Source organism: Sprattus sprattus (assembly GCF_963457725.1).
Source record: "Sprattus sprattus genome assembly, chromosome: 8".
Classification (NCBI taxonomy): domain Eukaryota; kingdom Metazoa; phylum Chordata; class Actinopteri; order Clupeiformes; family Clupeidae; genus Sprattus; species Sprattus sprattus.
This window is the reverse complement of record NC_137927.1, coordinates 2,129,480-2,144,428: the sequence shown is the minus strand read 5'-3', so window position 1 is coordinate 2,144,428 and position 14,949 is coordinate 2,129,480. Positions and strand designations below refer to the sequence as shown.

Genomic DNA, 14,949 nt, shown 5'->3' with positions numbered 1-14,949 from the left:
GCACTGGCCAGGTGCTTAAGGCTCTTAGTTTCTCTGGATCAGTATGAACTCCATCCCTTGACACGATATGCCCCAGGTATCGTACCGAGGGTTGGAAAAAGCGACACTTTTCTGGGGAGAGCTTCAAGCCGTTTTCTCTGAGTCGTGTCAGAACGTTGGTGAGTCTGGTTTCGTGGTCTTCTAATGAGCTGGAAAAGACAATCAGATCGTCAATGAAAACAAGAACTTCCTTCAGATTTATATCTCCCATGCACTTCTCCATGAGCCGTTGGAAGGTGGAGGGGGCGTTTGTAATTCCCTGTGGCATACGATTGAACTCATAGAAGCCTAATGGGCAGACAAAAGCAGTTTTGGACTTTTCAGACTCTTCCATCTCAATCTGATAGAAACCAGATTTAAGGTCCATCACCGAGAACCATTGGGATCCAGACAGAGCGGAAAAGGTTTCCTCCACATTAGGAAGAGCATAGGCATCCTTGATGGTCTGATTGTTCAATTTCCGGTAATCCACACAAAGTCTGACGTCACCATTCTTCTTCCTTACAATCACAATGGGAGAGGAAAATGGAGACTCGGACTCACGTATGATTCCAGCATCAATAAGTGTCTTGAGATGTTTTCGGACTGCCTCATAATCCTGTGGATGAATAGGCCTTGACCGCTGCTTGAATGGGGTTTCGTCTTTCAATTTAATGTGATGCTTCACTCTTGTAGCATGTCCAAAATCCAGTTCATGGTGGGCGAAGACATCAGAGAACTTATTCAATGTCTGTGTAATTCTGCCTTTCCAAGACTCTGGAAGTGGAGAGTCGCCGAAGTCAAACGACAAGTCAGGTGTTTCAGCTGAACGTGGCTGCTGGTAAGACAGCTGACAACACTTGACTGTCTCAGACTGTTTGGAATCCAAAGAGGGGCTTGAAATGATATCATGGGGGATAGTCAGCTCAGCAATTACACAGTTGGCAGGCAGGGTGATGTCATGATCTGTTTCATTCCGCACCCAAACAGGAAGCTTAAAGGGGTGCTGTGATGGCAAGTTGAGGAGCCAAGTTTCCACAAAGATTCCACCTGGTAAGGCTGACGAGGTTGGCTGTTCAATCAGGGCACATCGTTCAGCGGTGATGTTGCTGGTGTTCACGTAACCCTCCAGTGGAACTTTCCGACCAGCCGGAATGACTTTGGGCTGTTTCTCTCTCATTGTGAGTATGCCAAGGTGTCCACTTGTTCGCCGTTTCTTCCGAAGTGCCAGCATGTTCAAAATCTGTGTGTAGCCATCTAAAGGTGAAGTCAAGCTGGACATGTTGTTTTCACAGTGCTCCTCATATAGCATGTCAAGGCTGTTGGTGCCTACCAGAACAGAACTGCTGGAGCGGATGTCAGGGATGACTAAAGCGAGGGTGACTATTTCAGGCCCAGATTTAATGAACTCCTTAGGGAAAACTATCCTCAGCTCTACATACCCGAGGTATGGAACAGAGACTATCCGTTAGCTCCCTCTACCTCAAGGAGATGGCTCATGGGCTTAATGGGCTGGTGTGACAAGTGATCTCGGTAAAACGACAAAGACACCGTCGTCACCTGAGAACCTGTATCAAGTAAACTGTTGCAGTGCACGCCAGAGATGGTGATGTTGGCTGTGCACTTATGGCCGATGAGTCCTTTTGGGAGATGGGAAAACTGCCTTGAACCTGAATAGCAAAGTCGTGCTTTAGTCACTGGTCTAGATGTGGGACATGGGGGGTCTGCAGTTCCTGTTTGCCCCATAACAGGAACTAATGCAGGTTTAAATGAGCAGAGCTGGAAACACCATGAACTTTGTCCCAGGTCCGCTGCTTCTCTCTGAGTTCTCTTCTCTTTGTCTCCACTAACGTTGGATTGGCCCGGTCGCTGCATGCCGAAGAGATGTGACCATCTTCTCCACACTGAAAACAATACCAGGGCTTCGGTCTCTTGAGAACAAACTCACCTTGAGGTGTTCCTGCCCTATCACTCTGAGCACTGTTGTTGGCCTTTGTCTTCTTTGGAAAACCCTTGGGGTGCTCACTCAGTGTTTTCAAAGAGGCAAGCTGGGCTTTCAATTCAGCAATCTCCTTTTGCATCCATTTCTCACCAGCATGTAACTCGTCGGAGAACTGACTGTTGAACTCAAACTCATCTGCACTGTAATCGCAGGCATGGTGGTATTTAGCCTGGACTTTCGTCCTTGAAAGGCCCAAGTGCTGTGACATTCGAGCTGATTTGGCTGCATGCCTATCCTCCTCAGTCCGGAGAAGCAGCAAGAGGTCAGAGAAAAGCGGCGGATTATCCTTCTTGTGCTCAAGCTGAAGACTGCTGATGAGCGTGTTGTTCCAACAGCCCCTGCAAAACTGTTTCAACAGTTGACGGTTGAAGTCGCTCTGTCCAATGCCTCCTCTTTGTACTACAAGATTAAGACATACCTGTAGCCTTCTCAGGTAGGAGGAAGACTTCTCTCCAGCATCCTGGTGTGTACCAAGGAACCTGGCAAAGAGTTCATCACCATCTTCAACTGTGCCATACGCTGCATCAAGAATATGCAGAAAAACCTGGACATCGGCGTGCGGCCCTAAATGTTTGACAAGATTCGCCGCTGAAGGCAACAGGCTCTCCACAATCTTCCTGATTATGTGCTGCGCTGATAGCCTTTGGTCAGAAAGTAGAAAATCAACATGGCTGCGCCACGTCTCAAAATCAACTTCATGGCTAGAGACGGGAAGTCTGCCAGAAAAGGGCCTTAGCTTAGTGCTGTTGTTAAAAGGTGTGTCATTACCGCGAACAATATGCTCCACTACCACCTTTTGTACTTCAGGTGGACTGAGCTGACTCACGGGAACATACGCTGGTCCTCTGCTATGTGGGGGAACATCAGAATAAAGAAGATGGGAAGGGTGAGAGTCATTAAGGATGTCGGCTGCTGTGTTGGATGGTGAAGATGGACTGAGGCGGAGTGAAGATAAAGCTTGAACATGAGATGTTGCTGCAGGGCTCTGCAGGGTAGAGATGCCTGAGGATGAAGTGGGTGCCTCAGTTCGAACAGAACCTTGTATCCGAGTGAGCTCTTCACTCAACAAAGACTGCAAGTCCAAACCGCTCAGTTTGGCGATGTCTCTAAGTGAGTTTATGTATGTTTGAGTTAAACTGCTGCCTACGTACTTAGAGTACACGGTAGAGAGTTGCCTAATGCAGTGGACTGTGTGGGGGTCATCTGGGGAAGGCCTATAGCATGGTAAATTACCAAGCTTCTCTACAGCAAGCCCTGACTCAAACTCTACGATTACTGTGTTTTGTAAGTCTGGATCAGTGCTACTTACATATATTACTCTCGAAAAAGGCCCATGCTCCTCTAGGAACCTGAAAATTTCCCCATCTGCATCACTGTCAGTTAACCCACCAACTAAGACAGAGTTAGTCATTTTTACATTTTTTTCTTTAACCACTTCCATTTTTCAAAAGGTAATTTCTCAATTTGACTGTGTTTCCAAGGAGAGAAAGGAAGAAAAAAAATACAAATACAATTATTACATACAATTCACTGCACTATTCTAAGTTAATTACAAAACTTATTGTCAATACTGCCCCCTCCTGGCTAGCTCGCCAAGTTTATGTAGCGCCCCTGTACTCTAAGGAGCGTAACAATATATATGATGGTTCAGTTATGACAGATACAATATCCTTAGGGCTAATAATAGGCTCGGCATTGGAGGGGGGAGAAAACTGACAACAAGACTAATCTATCTATTATAAATACAATGGTTTTTATTAAATATAAAGATATAAGAATAACAACAATAATAATAATAACAATAATAATAACAATAATAATAACAATAATGCAAAAGAAAAGAGAGCTCTATTAATTATCAAATAAAACAATTAAACAGACAAAACAAATAGTGTGTGCAATGGTGAAAGTCAGTATATGTGAGGCTTATCTTTCTCCAGTCCACGCAGTTCAATCGCTCTTTGGGTAGCTCGCCATCCAATGTTCCAAGGTACATAAAAAACCAATCGGAGATCGGATCATATCATAAACAATTCAGGGCCCTGTTCGGCGTACGACTGAAGCTAAGATAATTAATTTAGCTCGCAACTGGAGATTAACTAGCTCGCTAAATGAGAACAGGCCAAACCGGTCTGGCGACGGGCGCTAATTTATTTTAACCTCAAGTTAATTTATCTCGTCAGCTAAATTGCGCATGCACGTCTTGCTTCAAAAGGCAAGAAAGGTCGATCCCCAAAACCATGATTTTTTTGAAAGGTATAATGGTCTAAACTCAAAGAGAAAGACTATTTTTTTTCTCCGATAACGCAGGATATGATCATGAACGCGTTATGAAGAATTCAAGACCATAATCATGTCAAAATTCAACACTCCCGTGGCTACCACAGCAATAAAAGAAACTGTCTATAAGAGCTATAATACGTGACATCTTCTCCCTAAACGATATGTTACTATGGTGCAGCGGGTTAAGCGTCTGGCTTGCATGCTATGGATCACTGGTTCGACTCCCCTCACCCTCGTAAGAATTGTAGTTTTAAATCGCTTTGAATAAAACCGTCTGCTAAATGACTAAATGTGAATGTATTAATAAGAGATTTAATACATTTAAGCAATGAAAAGAAATTGTGTCTATTTCTCTCTTCTTATCATGCACCCACCTCCACCACCATTCACTACCGCACAAACACTAGACACGTTTCCAAAACTAAACGTTTGCAATGATGTAAGTTAAAGTAGGTAAAACAACTTTAGCCAATATCTATTTGGGTTATGTGCTCAAATTTCCTGGGATCAAAGAAAACGTTAGTATTCATGTGCAAACTAAAAATCACGTCTCAGGCAGCCTGAGACGTGATTTTTAGTTTGCACATGAATACTAACGTTTACATGAAAGTTATTTCGGGTTTATCAACTGTATGTCTCAACTGTACTATCTACCACTGTCATATAATTATGAGTGCTTTGTTCTCCGCATCGCCGACATTACAAAAATGAAGGCTACCACTGGCAAGAAAGTGATGACATTCAATGTTTGACGGTGGTGTAGCCTATGCAATAAATGACTCGAGAAGGTCTTCTAAATTAATTATTCCTTGTCGGGTGGATCGGTAGCGCTCATACAAGAACTCATCATTATGGAAAAATGGATCTTCTTGGCGATCGCAAAGAACTCTTCCTACGCTAATCAAACTGACTCCTTGTCAATGGGATCCCTCCTTTTGGCGTGGGTATGGCAAGTTTAGCCAGCTAAACTTTGCTTAGCCTGCCCTGGAGCAGGCTAAGGCTAAGCGATTAATTACCATGGAAATTGAGCAAAAGTTGCTTCGCCGAATCCGCTAAAGTGGTGTTGTCTTTTTTTAGCCTGGAGTTTAGCTCGCTAAACCGCTTAGCGAGTGACGCCGAATAGTACCCAGGTCAGGTTCAGGTCAAGTTCAGGTCAAGGAAATCAAGTAGAAAAAGTAAAATGATTTAAAGCAAAGAAATATGAATTGATAAGAAAACGATTTAAAAGGTAAAAAAGAGGGTTTAGAGGAGCAGAAATCAATTGGGGTGTATCCAGGGTATCAAAGAAAGTAGTATAATGAAAAGAAAACAAAAGATCTCCTTGGAGACGGTCGCGTGAAAGAATTACACGCGACTACTATTCTACCCACTTATTCAGGTGGGTTACACTTGCTTTAAGCAATGTTTTATTTTATTGAAAAACAACATTGCCAAACAGGGCGGTACAAAATAAAATTATAAAGTGCACATTTAAGATGAACAAGGACTCAGCCTATAGTGCAGTTAAACCATGGCTTAATATTTTTTGCTGCCAGCTGCCTGTTGACATTTTCAGACAACAGTGAAGCTCGCTTCTTTTGCACAACACAACTTTTAAAGGTAAACTTTCTATTCAGAAGCTTTTTATAATCCATTTCGCCGTATCGCGCTCATCATTCACTCAAACGTGACGTTGGCCTACTACAAAGTTTGGGAGGGCAAAAAGAACGTTAATCAAAAAAAAAATAAAATAAAAAAAAAAAAAGTTTTTTTTGTGAGACTTCTAGCACCAATTGGCTGGATCTCTGTTGAATTAGGTCAGTCTATTTACAGAGGGTGAATACTTATGCAATCACTTATTTTCATTACATATTTTTATTTAATTTACATAACTGTGTAGAAACCGGTTTTTACTTTGACATTAAAGAGGGCTATTTTGTGATTTTTTTTTTTTGTCCAAAAGCCAGCTTATATTGACCATGACTGATTTATAAAAGCAATAAAAGGGTAAAACATCCAAAGGGGTGAATACTTATGCAAGGCACTGTATGAAGGTACAACCACAAATGACCGGAAAAGTAACTAACTTACCTAAACTTGCTGAAATGATGGAGAAAATGGCAGTGACACCGAAGCAATCAGGCACCAAGAGAATCGAGGGGGAACGGCATGAGTTTGACTCCTTAGCTGTCAAGTCGCATGAGTTTCGATGACTGTATGTGCAAACTGAGACACCTGGGGGACAACTGGACGACCAAGAGAATAGAGCCAATAGACTACATTTGAGACTGGTTGGCTTTTCAGAGGGAGTGGAGGGGAAGAACACTGGCATTCCCAAGATACTGGATTTAGAAGAGGAAACATTTTAAGTGGAATGTGCACCCAGGGCACTACAACAATGCCCAGCAGATGGCGCCAGTCCTCATACAATTGTGATCAGGTCCTAGTTTTTATCTGACACTGTCAAGATCCTCAATGCAGCCCAGAACAAAAGCTCACTACAATATGGCAACTCGACTATTATAATTTTCAGGATATGTCCATAGCGCAAAAAGAGGAACCTTTGCTTTCCACCATGAAAGGAATAGAACTTTCAGGTGAAACATCCAACCACTTGTACTATGGATCTATGAGGAGGAGGAAGGTCCAACCACCTGTACTATGGAGGAGGAGGAGGTGGAGGAAGGTGCACCATCACAATACCTCAAGCTGCTGAAAACAAAATTACCCAGATGAACTGATCATCCCGGCTTAGTTTTCATGTTTTGCTGTCACTTAGAGCGCTAGCCATTTGAGGGCTTACTATGGCAGGGCTGTCTAGTGACTGACATTACTAAACCGGAAGGTTTAGATGCAATAGGAAAACTTTCACAGGGAAAATGGCTTGGGCCAGATGGGTTCTGCAAGGCTTTTGCATCTCGTCTGCTTACATTAAGCATGCAATTCTTGAAAGTCATCTTTTAGTCTGCTCAGGGCACAGTGGTAATGCATTGCACACCTTTGCTCTGTTGTACATGATATAAAAGGTTCATGAGGGTCATGAACAATGGCAAACTTTGCTAAATGTGTAACCTTTTTCTCTTCTCTTTTCAGAGTGAGCTGGATGTACCCTTTAAGGTGAAGGCTGGGCAGATCGGTGAGAAACAGTCCGTTTTCTGTCTCCAAAACACCAGATGTGCTTGCAGCCAATTATAGTGTTTTATGCAATTCATGTTTGACAATGGCTGATGAAACTGTGGACTATTACTTTGGTTTAAAATTTGTTTTTGGAAATTCACTTCTTGAATTTTGGCTGATTCCTCCTAACAGCTTCTGCTCATTATAGTCATATTCTAGTCAGTATTGTTAAAAAGGTTCACAACAGTGATTTGAGGGAGTGGTTCACATATTTTTTCACACTATGTTTGGTAATTCAACTCCTTGGGCCAATGAACTAGGATTATGATTTGCCCTAGAATTTGACTCGGCTATAAAAACATCCACACTTTTTCAACTCGTTGCCTTTGGACTATATCTGATGACATGGCAACCTCAGATGCAGACAGTTTGAGTCTGAGAGGGGAGTAGAATCAGGGTAGGAACCATAATCAGTGTGACAGATGTCTCAACGTATTACCATACGGTTGTAGCCTGACGATGTCATACTCATAATTCTAGTCAGAATATGAGTCTGATACTGCTCCATTTGAGCTGTGATTATGGGGCGTGTTTCAACGAACCAGGGAAGAAAATGCCCCTTCGCTCAATTGGATACCTAGAACCAATCAGAGCAACGTAGTATGACCATCTTATACATTAAACCAGAGCCTTTCTCTATGGCTCTGCATTACATTTTTACCGGATCCCGTAGGAAGGACAAAATAATGGCGTTTCTCTTCCTCTTTCAAAATGTGTGCGCTCAATATCTGTGAGCTATGCATGCCTACGTTATACTTATTAGCAGCAAGGCTAGCTAGCTACTATGTGTTTCAATGGATTTTTGGTCTAAGCGTTAGCAATAACCTAACAATAATGGTCTAGAGCAGGGCTCTTCAATTAGTTTGGAGCTGGGGGCGGTTCTTGAAACTTAGGCAAAGTCAGGGGCCGGAGGATATGAGTTTTCACGGTTATTTATAAAGAAATTACAACAACATACCGAAGGAGTCAATATATTCTATTCTGTAAGTGCTAAGGCGCATAGGCCCAAGGATTCAAAAATCAAACCAGGTGAGCAATAACCAAGCCATATTAACAGACAATTGAAGAAATGCAAATAACTAACAAAAACATGCACTTCATTGTACATAGATGTACCAACACAACTTTACTGGTCATTATCCTCAATATTTAAGATTTGATTTGAGTGACAGGCTGAATCAAATGTATCTCCACCAACAAAGTGCATTGCATGGAACTGAATAGAATTGCAACAACTTAAAAGTGCATGGTATTATATCAAGGAAAAGTGTTTCAAATTTCACTCAGTTCAGGTGAACTGTATCAGTGCTTTAGAATTTAATTCATTCAACTGGCAAACAACTTTCAAGTGCACCAATTCTTTTTTGTACTATTCTGCCCGTGCTTTTCTATTTGTGGCATGGTCCCTCTAGCCCAAGATAAAGTCTGAAGCTTGAAGTTCTTTTCAAACCTTTACTTAAGAAGCACTGTAAAACTGAGCAGACATACAGAGTTATCTTGGTAATCTCATCTCGTAACATTCGTTTCTAAAAACAATCACTAAACATTGGAGGTTTAACTGTGATAGAAATTACGTTAGCTTAATGCTAATTTATAGGGGAAAATCCATAGAGCCCGCGCTAGCGTTTAGCATATTCATCAAAGTTAAAAATTCGAACAAACTACGGTCCATTACAAGTGGTTTCCACAAGAAGTAATGTTTCTAAGTAATAACTGATCAACTGTTTAAGAAAATACTTACAGGCAAACGTTTTCTGGCCATAGTTGCATTTTTTTTCAAAGTTTATGACATTCTAAAGTTCTAAAGAAAGACACATTGTTCAATGCTTATTTTTACCTCCAAAATCATCTAAATCTGTAATATTCACAGGGGTGTCCAAACCTCTGCACACGGCTGCTTATGATAGTTCTACACAAATGTACTTGTGCAGAATCATAAAATATGGAAAAACTGTTTTAAGTTGCTCCCATGTACTATAATATCAGACCGTGCCACAATCTTCAGAGTACATCAAAGTGCCTCCAGAGTTCATTGGTTAAGGTGACTCCTCTAAATCCTCTTATGTCTGTTATGTTGTGTTTGTGGCTAAGCACCGAAGTTCATAAAGATGTTCTGACCCACTGTTCTTTTGTTTTAGGTAAGCTGAGTTTGAAGATCCCTTGGAAGAACCTTTATAATGAAGCAGTGGAGGCAACATTAGAGGACATTTATGTCCTTGTTGTACCTGGAGCGAGTGAGTCATATTTCCTTTATGTCATTGTTGTACCTGGAGCGAGTGAGTCATATTTCCTTTATGTCATTGTTGTACCTGGAGCGAGTGAGTCATATTTCCTTTATGTCATTGTTGTACCTGGAGACAGTGCGTCATATTTCCTTTTTTCAGCGTTCAGGAGTCCATTCATGCTAATATCTTATGAAATTATATCAGCAGTTTAGCTTTTCATCATATGCATTTTGTACTTTACTTAAAACCTCAATTAAGGGGTGGGTCTTTACAATGTCCTCGCCTTCTGGTCACATTGAATTTTAAAATAAGTTTTTTACCTTACTTTTACTTACTTTTAATGGAAATAACTAATTTGTCATTTCATCAACAATGGGAGAGATACGTCATTCCTCCAAAAGCTTCAGGGTGGAGCTGCTTAAGAAACTTGCTCATGCTTTAAAATCCTGGGGTTGATGATGAACTTAAACAGTCACAGTATAGCAGGGGCTTATGGGAGATCTGCAAACATGTGCATTCCCTCCATTTCATGCATGTTTGAACAATCACAGACTTTTTTGGGAAGTTAATTGGTGATACTGAGTAAGGTAAGGTGAAGGACATATCTCTGATTTCCATTTTATTAAAGCTTGCATGATGACTCATGTGTCTTCTACTTATCAAATCCCTGTCCAAATAAATCAACTTGCAGCCATTGATCACCCCGTATGATTATGTCTATGCCTCAAGTGTCCAGCACAACATTGGCACTAGTGGGAAACATGTTATCATGACTTAAGTGTAAGTGCTAAGTGTAGGTGCTTTTGCTATTAAACAAAAAGGGGCTTTCAGTGTGAAATCATGGCTAGACTGAAGCTGTATACGTGGCACTGCATGTTTGTGTTATTGTATAAACAAATGCAGACCAAAAGTGACCACACCATCAGAAGATCAATCAAGCTTCCGGAGCAATGCCTTGGGTCTCTCATTCGCTGTAGGGCAGAATGTGCTCCAGTCAAGTAGCTGGCTGCAGGGAATGGCATGGTGATGGAGTTTGATGGAGAAGGAGGTGTTGTTGGACCAATAGTAAATCCTCTCTCAAATGCCAAAAAACTCCCTCTCTCTCCACCCCCACTTCTCTGTTTTCTTTTTCTTTGCTCCTCTATACCCCAATAGAATTCTAGAACACTGCAGCAAAATCCCACGAAAAACTGAGAATTCCTTAATTTTTTGTTATTCTGTAAACAAACAGTTACAGTTAGAAAACAAAAGAAAAATTACAATTACAAGTTTGTTTTGTTTGAAAGGGCATACATTGTTTGTTAATATGATATCAAATATGTATTAGGGACTTCTACAAATATTAAAATACAAAGCTTTACATACACCCTAAAGTTCAAATTCATAAGTTTTGAACCGTACAGCAGACGTACTTATTATATTTAATATATTCTTAATGTATTTCATTAGTATTTGTTATGAAGATACCTACCCTGTTCAAACCCAGGGATAGCAGACTCTGGTGACAAGCTTCAGAAAGTGAGACCCTTACAGTTTTTTTCCAATCATTTTCACACTTGGTTCAATACCATGTACTCTTTCTCAAAACACTTAACACATCCAGCAGTAGACTAACTAAATGGGATACTTTTCCATTGCTTAGATACAAAATGCAGTCAATGACCACTTCCAAAATTCATGGATACCTGTCTCAGTCAGCAGCATACCTGTTTCACCACCAGCAAAATGCTATGCAACTACAGCATTTTTTTTCAAGATATTTAGATACTCTGTTCAAAACAGTTAACTTTAGTTTTTTAACCAGACACAATTTAGATCACTGTAGATGGAAAGATGCTGTATTTTCAGACAAATTAAATTAAACACTTGACATGATTTAGTTTTTACTGATATTCATAAATGTATTTAGTTTATATCTTTGTTTTGTTTGTTTTGCAGCCTTGCTACCAACTATACTGCAGTACAGCATTTGCGTTGAAATGTACATACATGTAAAATATAGATGTACTGTAGGTGTCAATGAAGACATTTTCCCACTATTACTGCTGCATATGAAAGTCATGGGCCATCAATGAGACAAAGTGACCCAAAAAGGGAACTAAAACAAACATGTCTATCCAAAGTGATTTACACTATCATCTTTCATTGCCCAGGAATTGAACCCAGGTCAGATACTTGTTAGCCAACAACACTAACCACTGTACCACTTATCACACCTGGCAATCTTGCCACACAAAACTTGTATGTACAAACCAACGGAAAAGTTAGTTTTTTTGTTTATTTTCACTCGTCTCAATACCATGTACACATTCCTGAACGCTTAACCCATCGAGCATACCAGTAGACTATGTGAACCAAACTGTGGATACTTGCCCCTTTGCTTATATAGAAATGCAGTCAATGACCACTTCTTCCGAAATTCATGGACATCTGTCTCCGTCAATGTTCACTACAGGCAAAACGCTGTGCAAGTACAGCATTTTTTTGCCGATGTTTAGATACTCTGCTCAAAACAGTTAACTTTCATTTCAAATCCTAATTTACAGTAATTTAGATTACTGTAGATGTAAAGATGCTGTATTTGGACAGACAAATGAAGTTATATGCTTGAATTAGACAAAGTGTTCTTACTTTAGCAGAAAGTTTATTTAGATTATTTAGTTTTTTTTGGCTTGCAGACTTCTTGCAGACTTCTTACTATCTCAGCAAGCATAGATGTAGCTGTCCCTGAAGAGTTGTTTCCACTATTACAGTACTGTTCTAAATGTTAATCATGGGCTACCAGTGAAAGACAGTGATTGAAGAATGCAATTACATTTTTTTGTGAGAAGCAAAAGAACATATGAACACTGTCTTCAGATACTTGGCTTGGATTGATGTATTTCCAAGATGCAATGCAACATGTTATACTGTATATGCAATTTGCAATGCTTCAAGTTATTTAGCATATGTTTTTTAGGTCAGTGGTCCCCAACCACCGGGCCGTGAGGCATTTGTTACCGGGCCGCACAGAAAGAATAAATCATTTATAACAATTCCGCTGTATTAATTATTAGCGTCTGAAAGGTGTTTTATTTTGAAAAACGCGCTGATTTTCCCGGACGTCACATTCGCCTGTGCCTTTTGTCACGTCAAGACGCTTGTCAAGTTTAATGATGCGTCACTCAAAAAATAAGCCTGCAAACTAGCGAAAATTAGTAAAAAAAAACAAACATCTTTGGAGAGCTTCTTTGCAAAGATGAAAAGGCCAACTAAGGAGCCAAAAGAGGAGCCTACGACCTTCAAAAGAGAAAGCTTCTTTTAACAGACAATACCAGGAGTCATACTTAAAATACGGGTTTATCGCAACAGGTGATTCTCACGCACCATGTCCGCTCTGTTTAATATGTGGTGACAAGCTAGCAAACGAGCCAATGAAGCCTTTAAAACTGCATCGGCACATTGAGACCAAGCACTGATTCAGAGATATGGTGAGTTGTATTTTTCATGCACTTAACGTTCGTTATACAATGGTGTTGGCCGCAAATTAACTCCACCTAACGTTAATGTTAGCTTTAGTGTATGAGCAGACCGGGCTTCATTCTATCAAACTCGCGCTTGCCTCACGGGTGCAATTGATTGATTCACATCAATATGAATGGATGACGTGACTAATAAGAGGTGTAAAATGATACCTTGAAGCCGGTCCGTGAAAAAAAATCCTACATTAAACCGGTCCGTGGTGCAAGGTTGGGGACCCCTGTTTTAGGTCATTGTAATCTGAGAGAGAGAGAACATTTGCTAAAGTTACGGCAGCATATCTCACTTTTGGGTGGAGTATGAAGTCTTTTGGCATTTTGCACCAAAAGTTAACGGATATGCTGAGGTTTGGAAAAAGTGAACATGGCAGGGATTAAAGTATTCCGGCACCGTGCCGGATTTCCGGCGTGCAGCGTTTGGCTGCGGGAAAAAAGTCTAATATAATTTTTTTTTTATATTGAAAACTCGTTATCATCACCATTACTTTCGAGTTTATGAGTTCGTCTGCCAATGATATGAAAAAAGCACAACTCTCAGGCTGTCAAAAGAACATAATTAGCCAATCAGAAGTAGATTAGGGCGGGTCTTGGGAAAATGTGCTTTCACCACCGACTTTTCTGTATCGCTCTGCCTACGTAGATGCCAAAGTAGAGATACTGTCAGACCGAAGCAGAGTAAGTTCAAGAATACTTGGGAAGATGCCCTCCTAGTTGATGAAGGATTGAAAAAGAAATGGCGCTGGGCATGAATAGAAGAGATAGGGAAGGACGGTAAGCCTTTTGGTAGCCGGTGTAAGAAGTTAAGAGAAGCAGGTGCTCTCTTGTTGTGCTCAAGAAAGCTACTGTATGCAACTAGCGGGAAAAAGATGCTTCCAGTGCTTCCACTTATTCGTAGAGCAGCTGTTCGTGCTATCCAACACACAACGCTTTTACCGGGAGCAACAACCACATCTGATGTTCCGGCATCAATAACTGACCGTTAATGTGCCCTGAAAATATGCGTGTACGTTCATCTTAGAACACAATCCAGGCAAGCTCGCCCAACCCCTGGTGAATGTATGCCAAAAAAATAGCTGAAGACAAAATTGCTTTCACTAAACTGTCAATATCCAATCAGCATGCCAGCTATTTTAACACACACGGCATAACACCAGAGTTTAAAAGACGTATTTCGGAAAAGCTAAAGCTTTCCTTAAATGTCGATGAAGCCACCAACAAGAACCTGGACAATGTCCTCGTTCGTTTTTTTGTTGAAGATACAACGCAGTAAAAACGCAACACTTGCCAGGCAGGAACATGAATATAGCCAATGCCTCAGCAATTAGGCTACTGTATGCTAGAATAAAAGATGTATATTTTATTATACGATTATTTCTTCTGAACGAAGTCATTATGGAAATGTTGCAATACAAAACTACATTCTACAGCTCACTGTTGCTCTTTAACGGTTTAAAAAGTGAATCACTGTCCTTTTTCATATATCCTCAATGAAATGGTTGCAAATCCAATCTTCTTTCACTGACTGAATTTCACATACCCTTATAACATGTCACCTTGTGGTTGTAGGTCATCTTGAAATCAAAGCTTAAATCAAACCAAGGACAAAGCTTAGCAGCAAAACTTGATATCATCATGTGTTAGTACCATATTCTAGTGAGGTGGAGTATTGCTGACCCTCTTGGGATTGCAGTTTCAAAAGTCCCACCATAATCTGCCATCATTCATTTCTAAATGTTTTTTTGTTTGA

General features: G+C 40.6%; 1 protein-coding gene across 3 annotated transcripts in view; it reads left to right on the top strand.

Moving 5' to 3' along the window:
* Positions 1 to 14,949, top strand: part of vps13c (vacuolar protein sorting 13 homolog C) — a 271,108-nt gene that overhangs the window by 15,547 nt on the left and 240,612 nt on the right. For all 3 annotated transcript variants that reach the window (XM_080843884.1, XM_080843883.1, XM_080843882.1), the window contains exons 3-4: positions 7,376 to 7,418; positions 9,598 to 9,693. In XM_080843884.1, the coding sequence (XP_080700010.1) occupies positions 7,376 to 7,418; positions 9,598 to 9,693 (139 nt within the window). The remainder of the gene's footprint in view (positions 1 to 7,375; positions 7,419 to 9,597; positions 9,694 to 14,949) is intronic.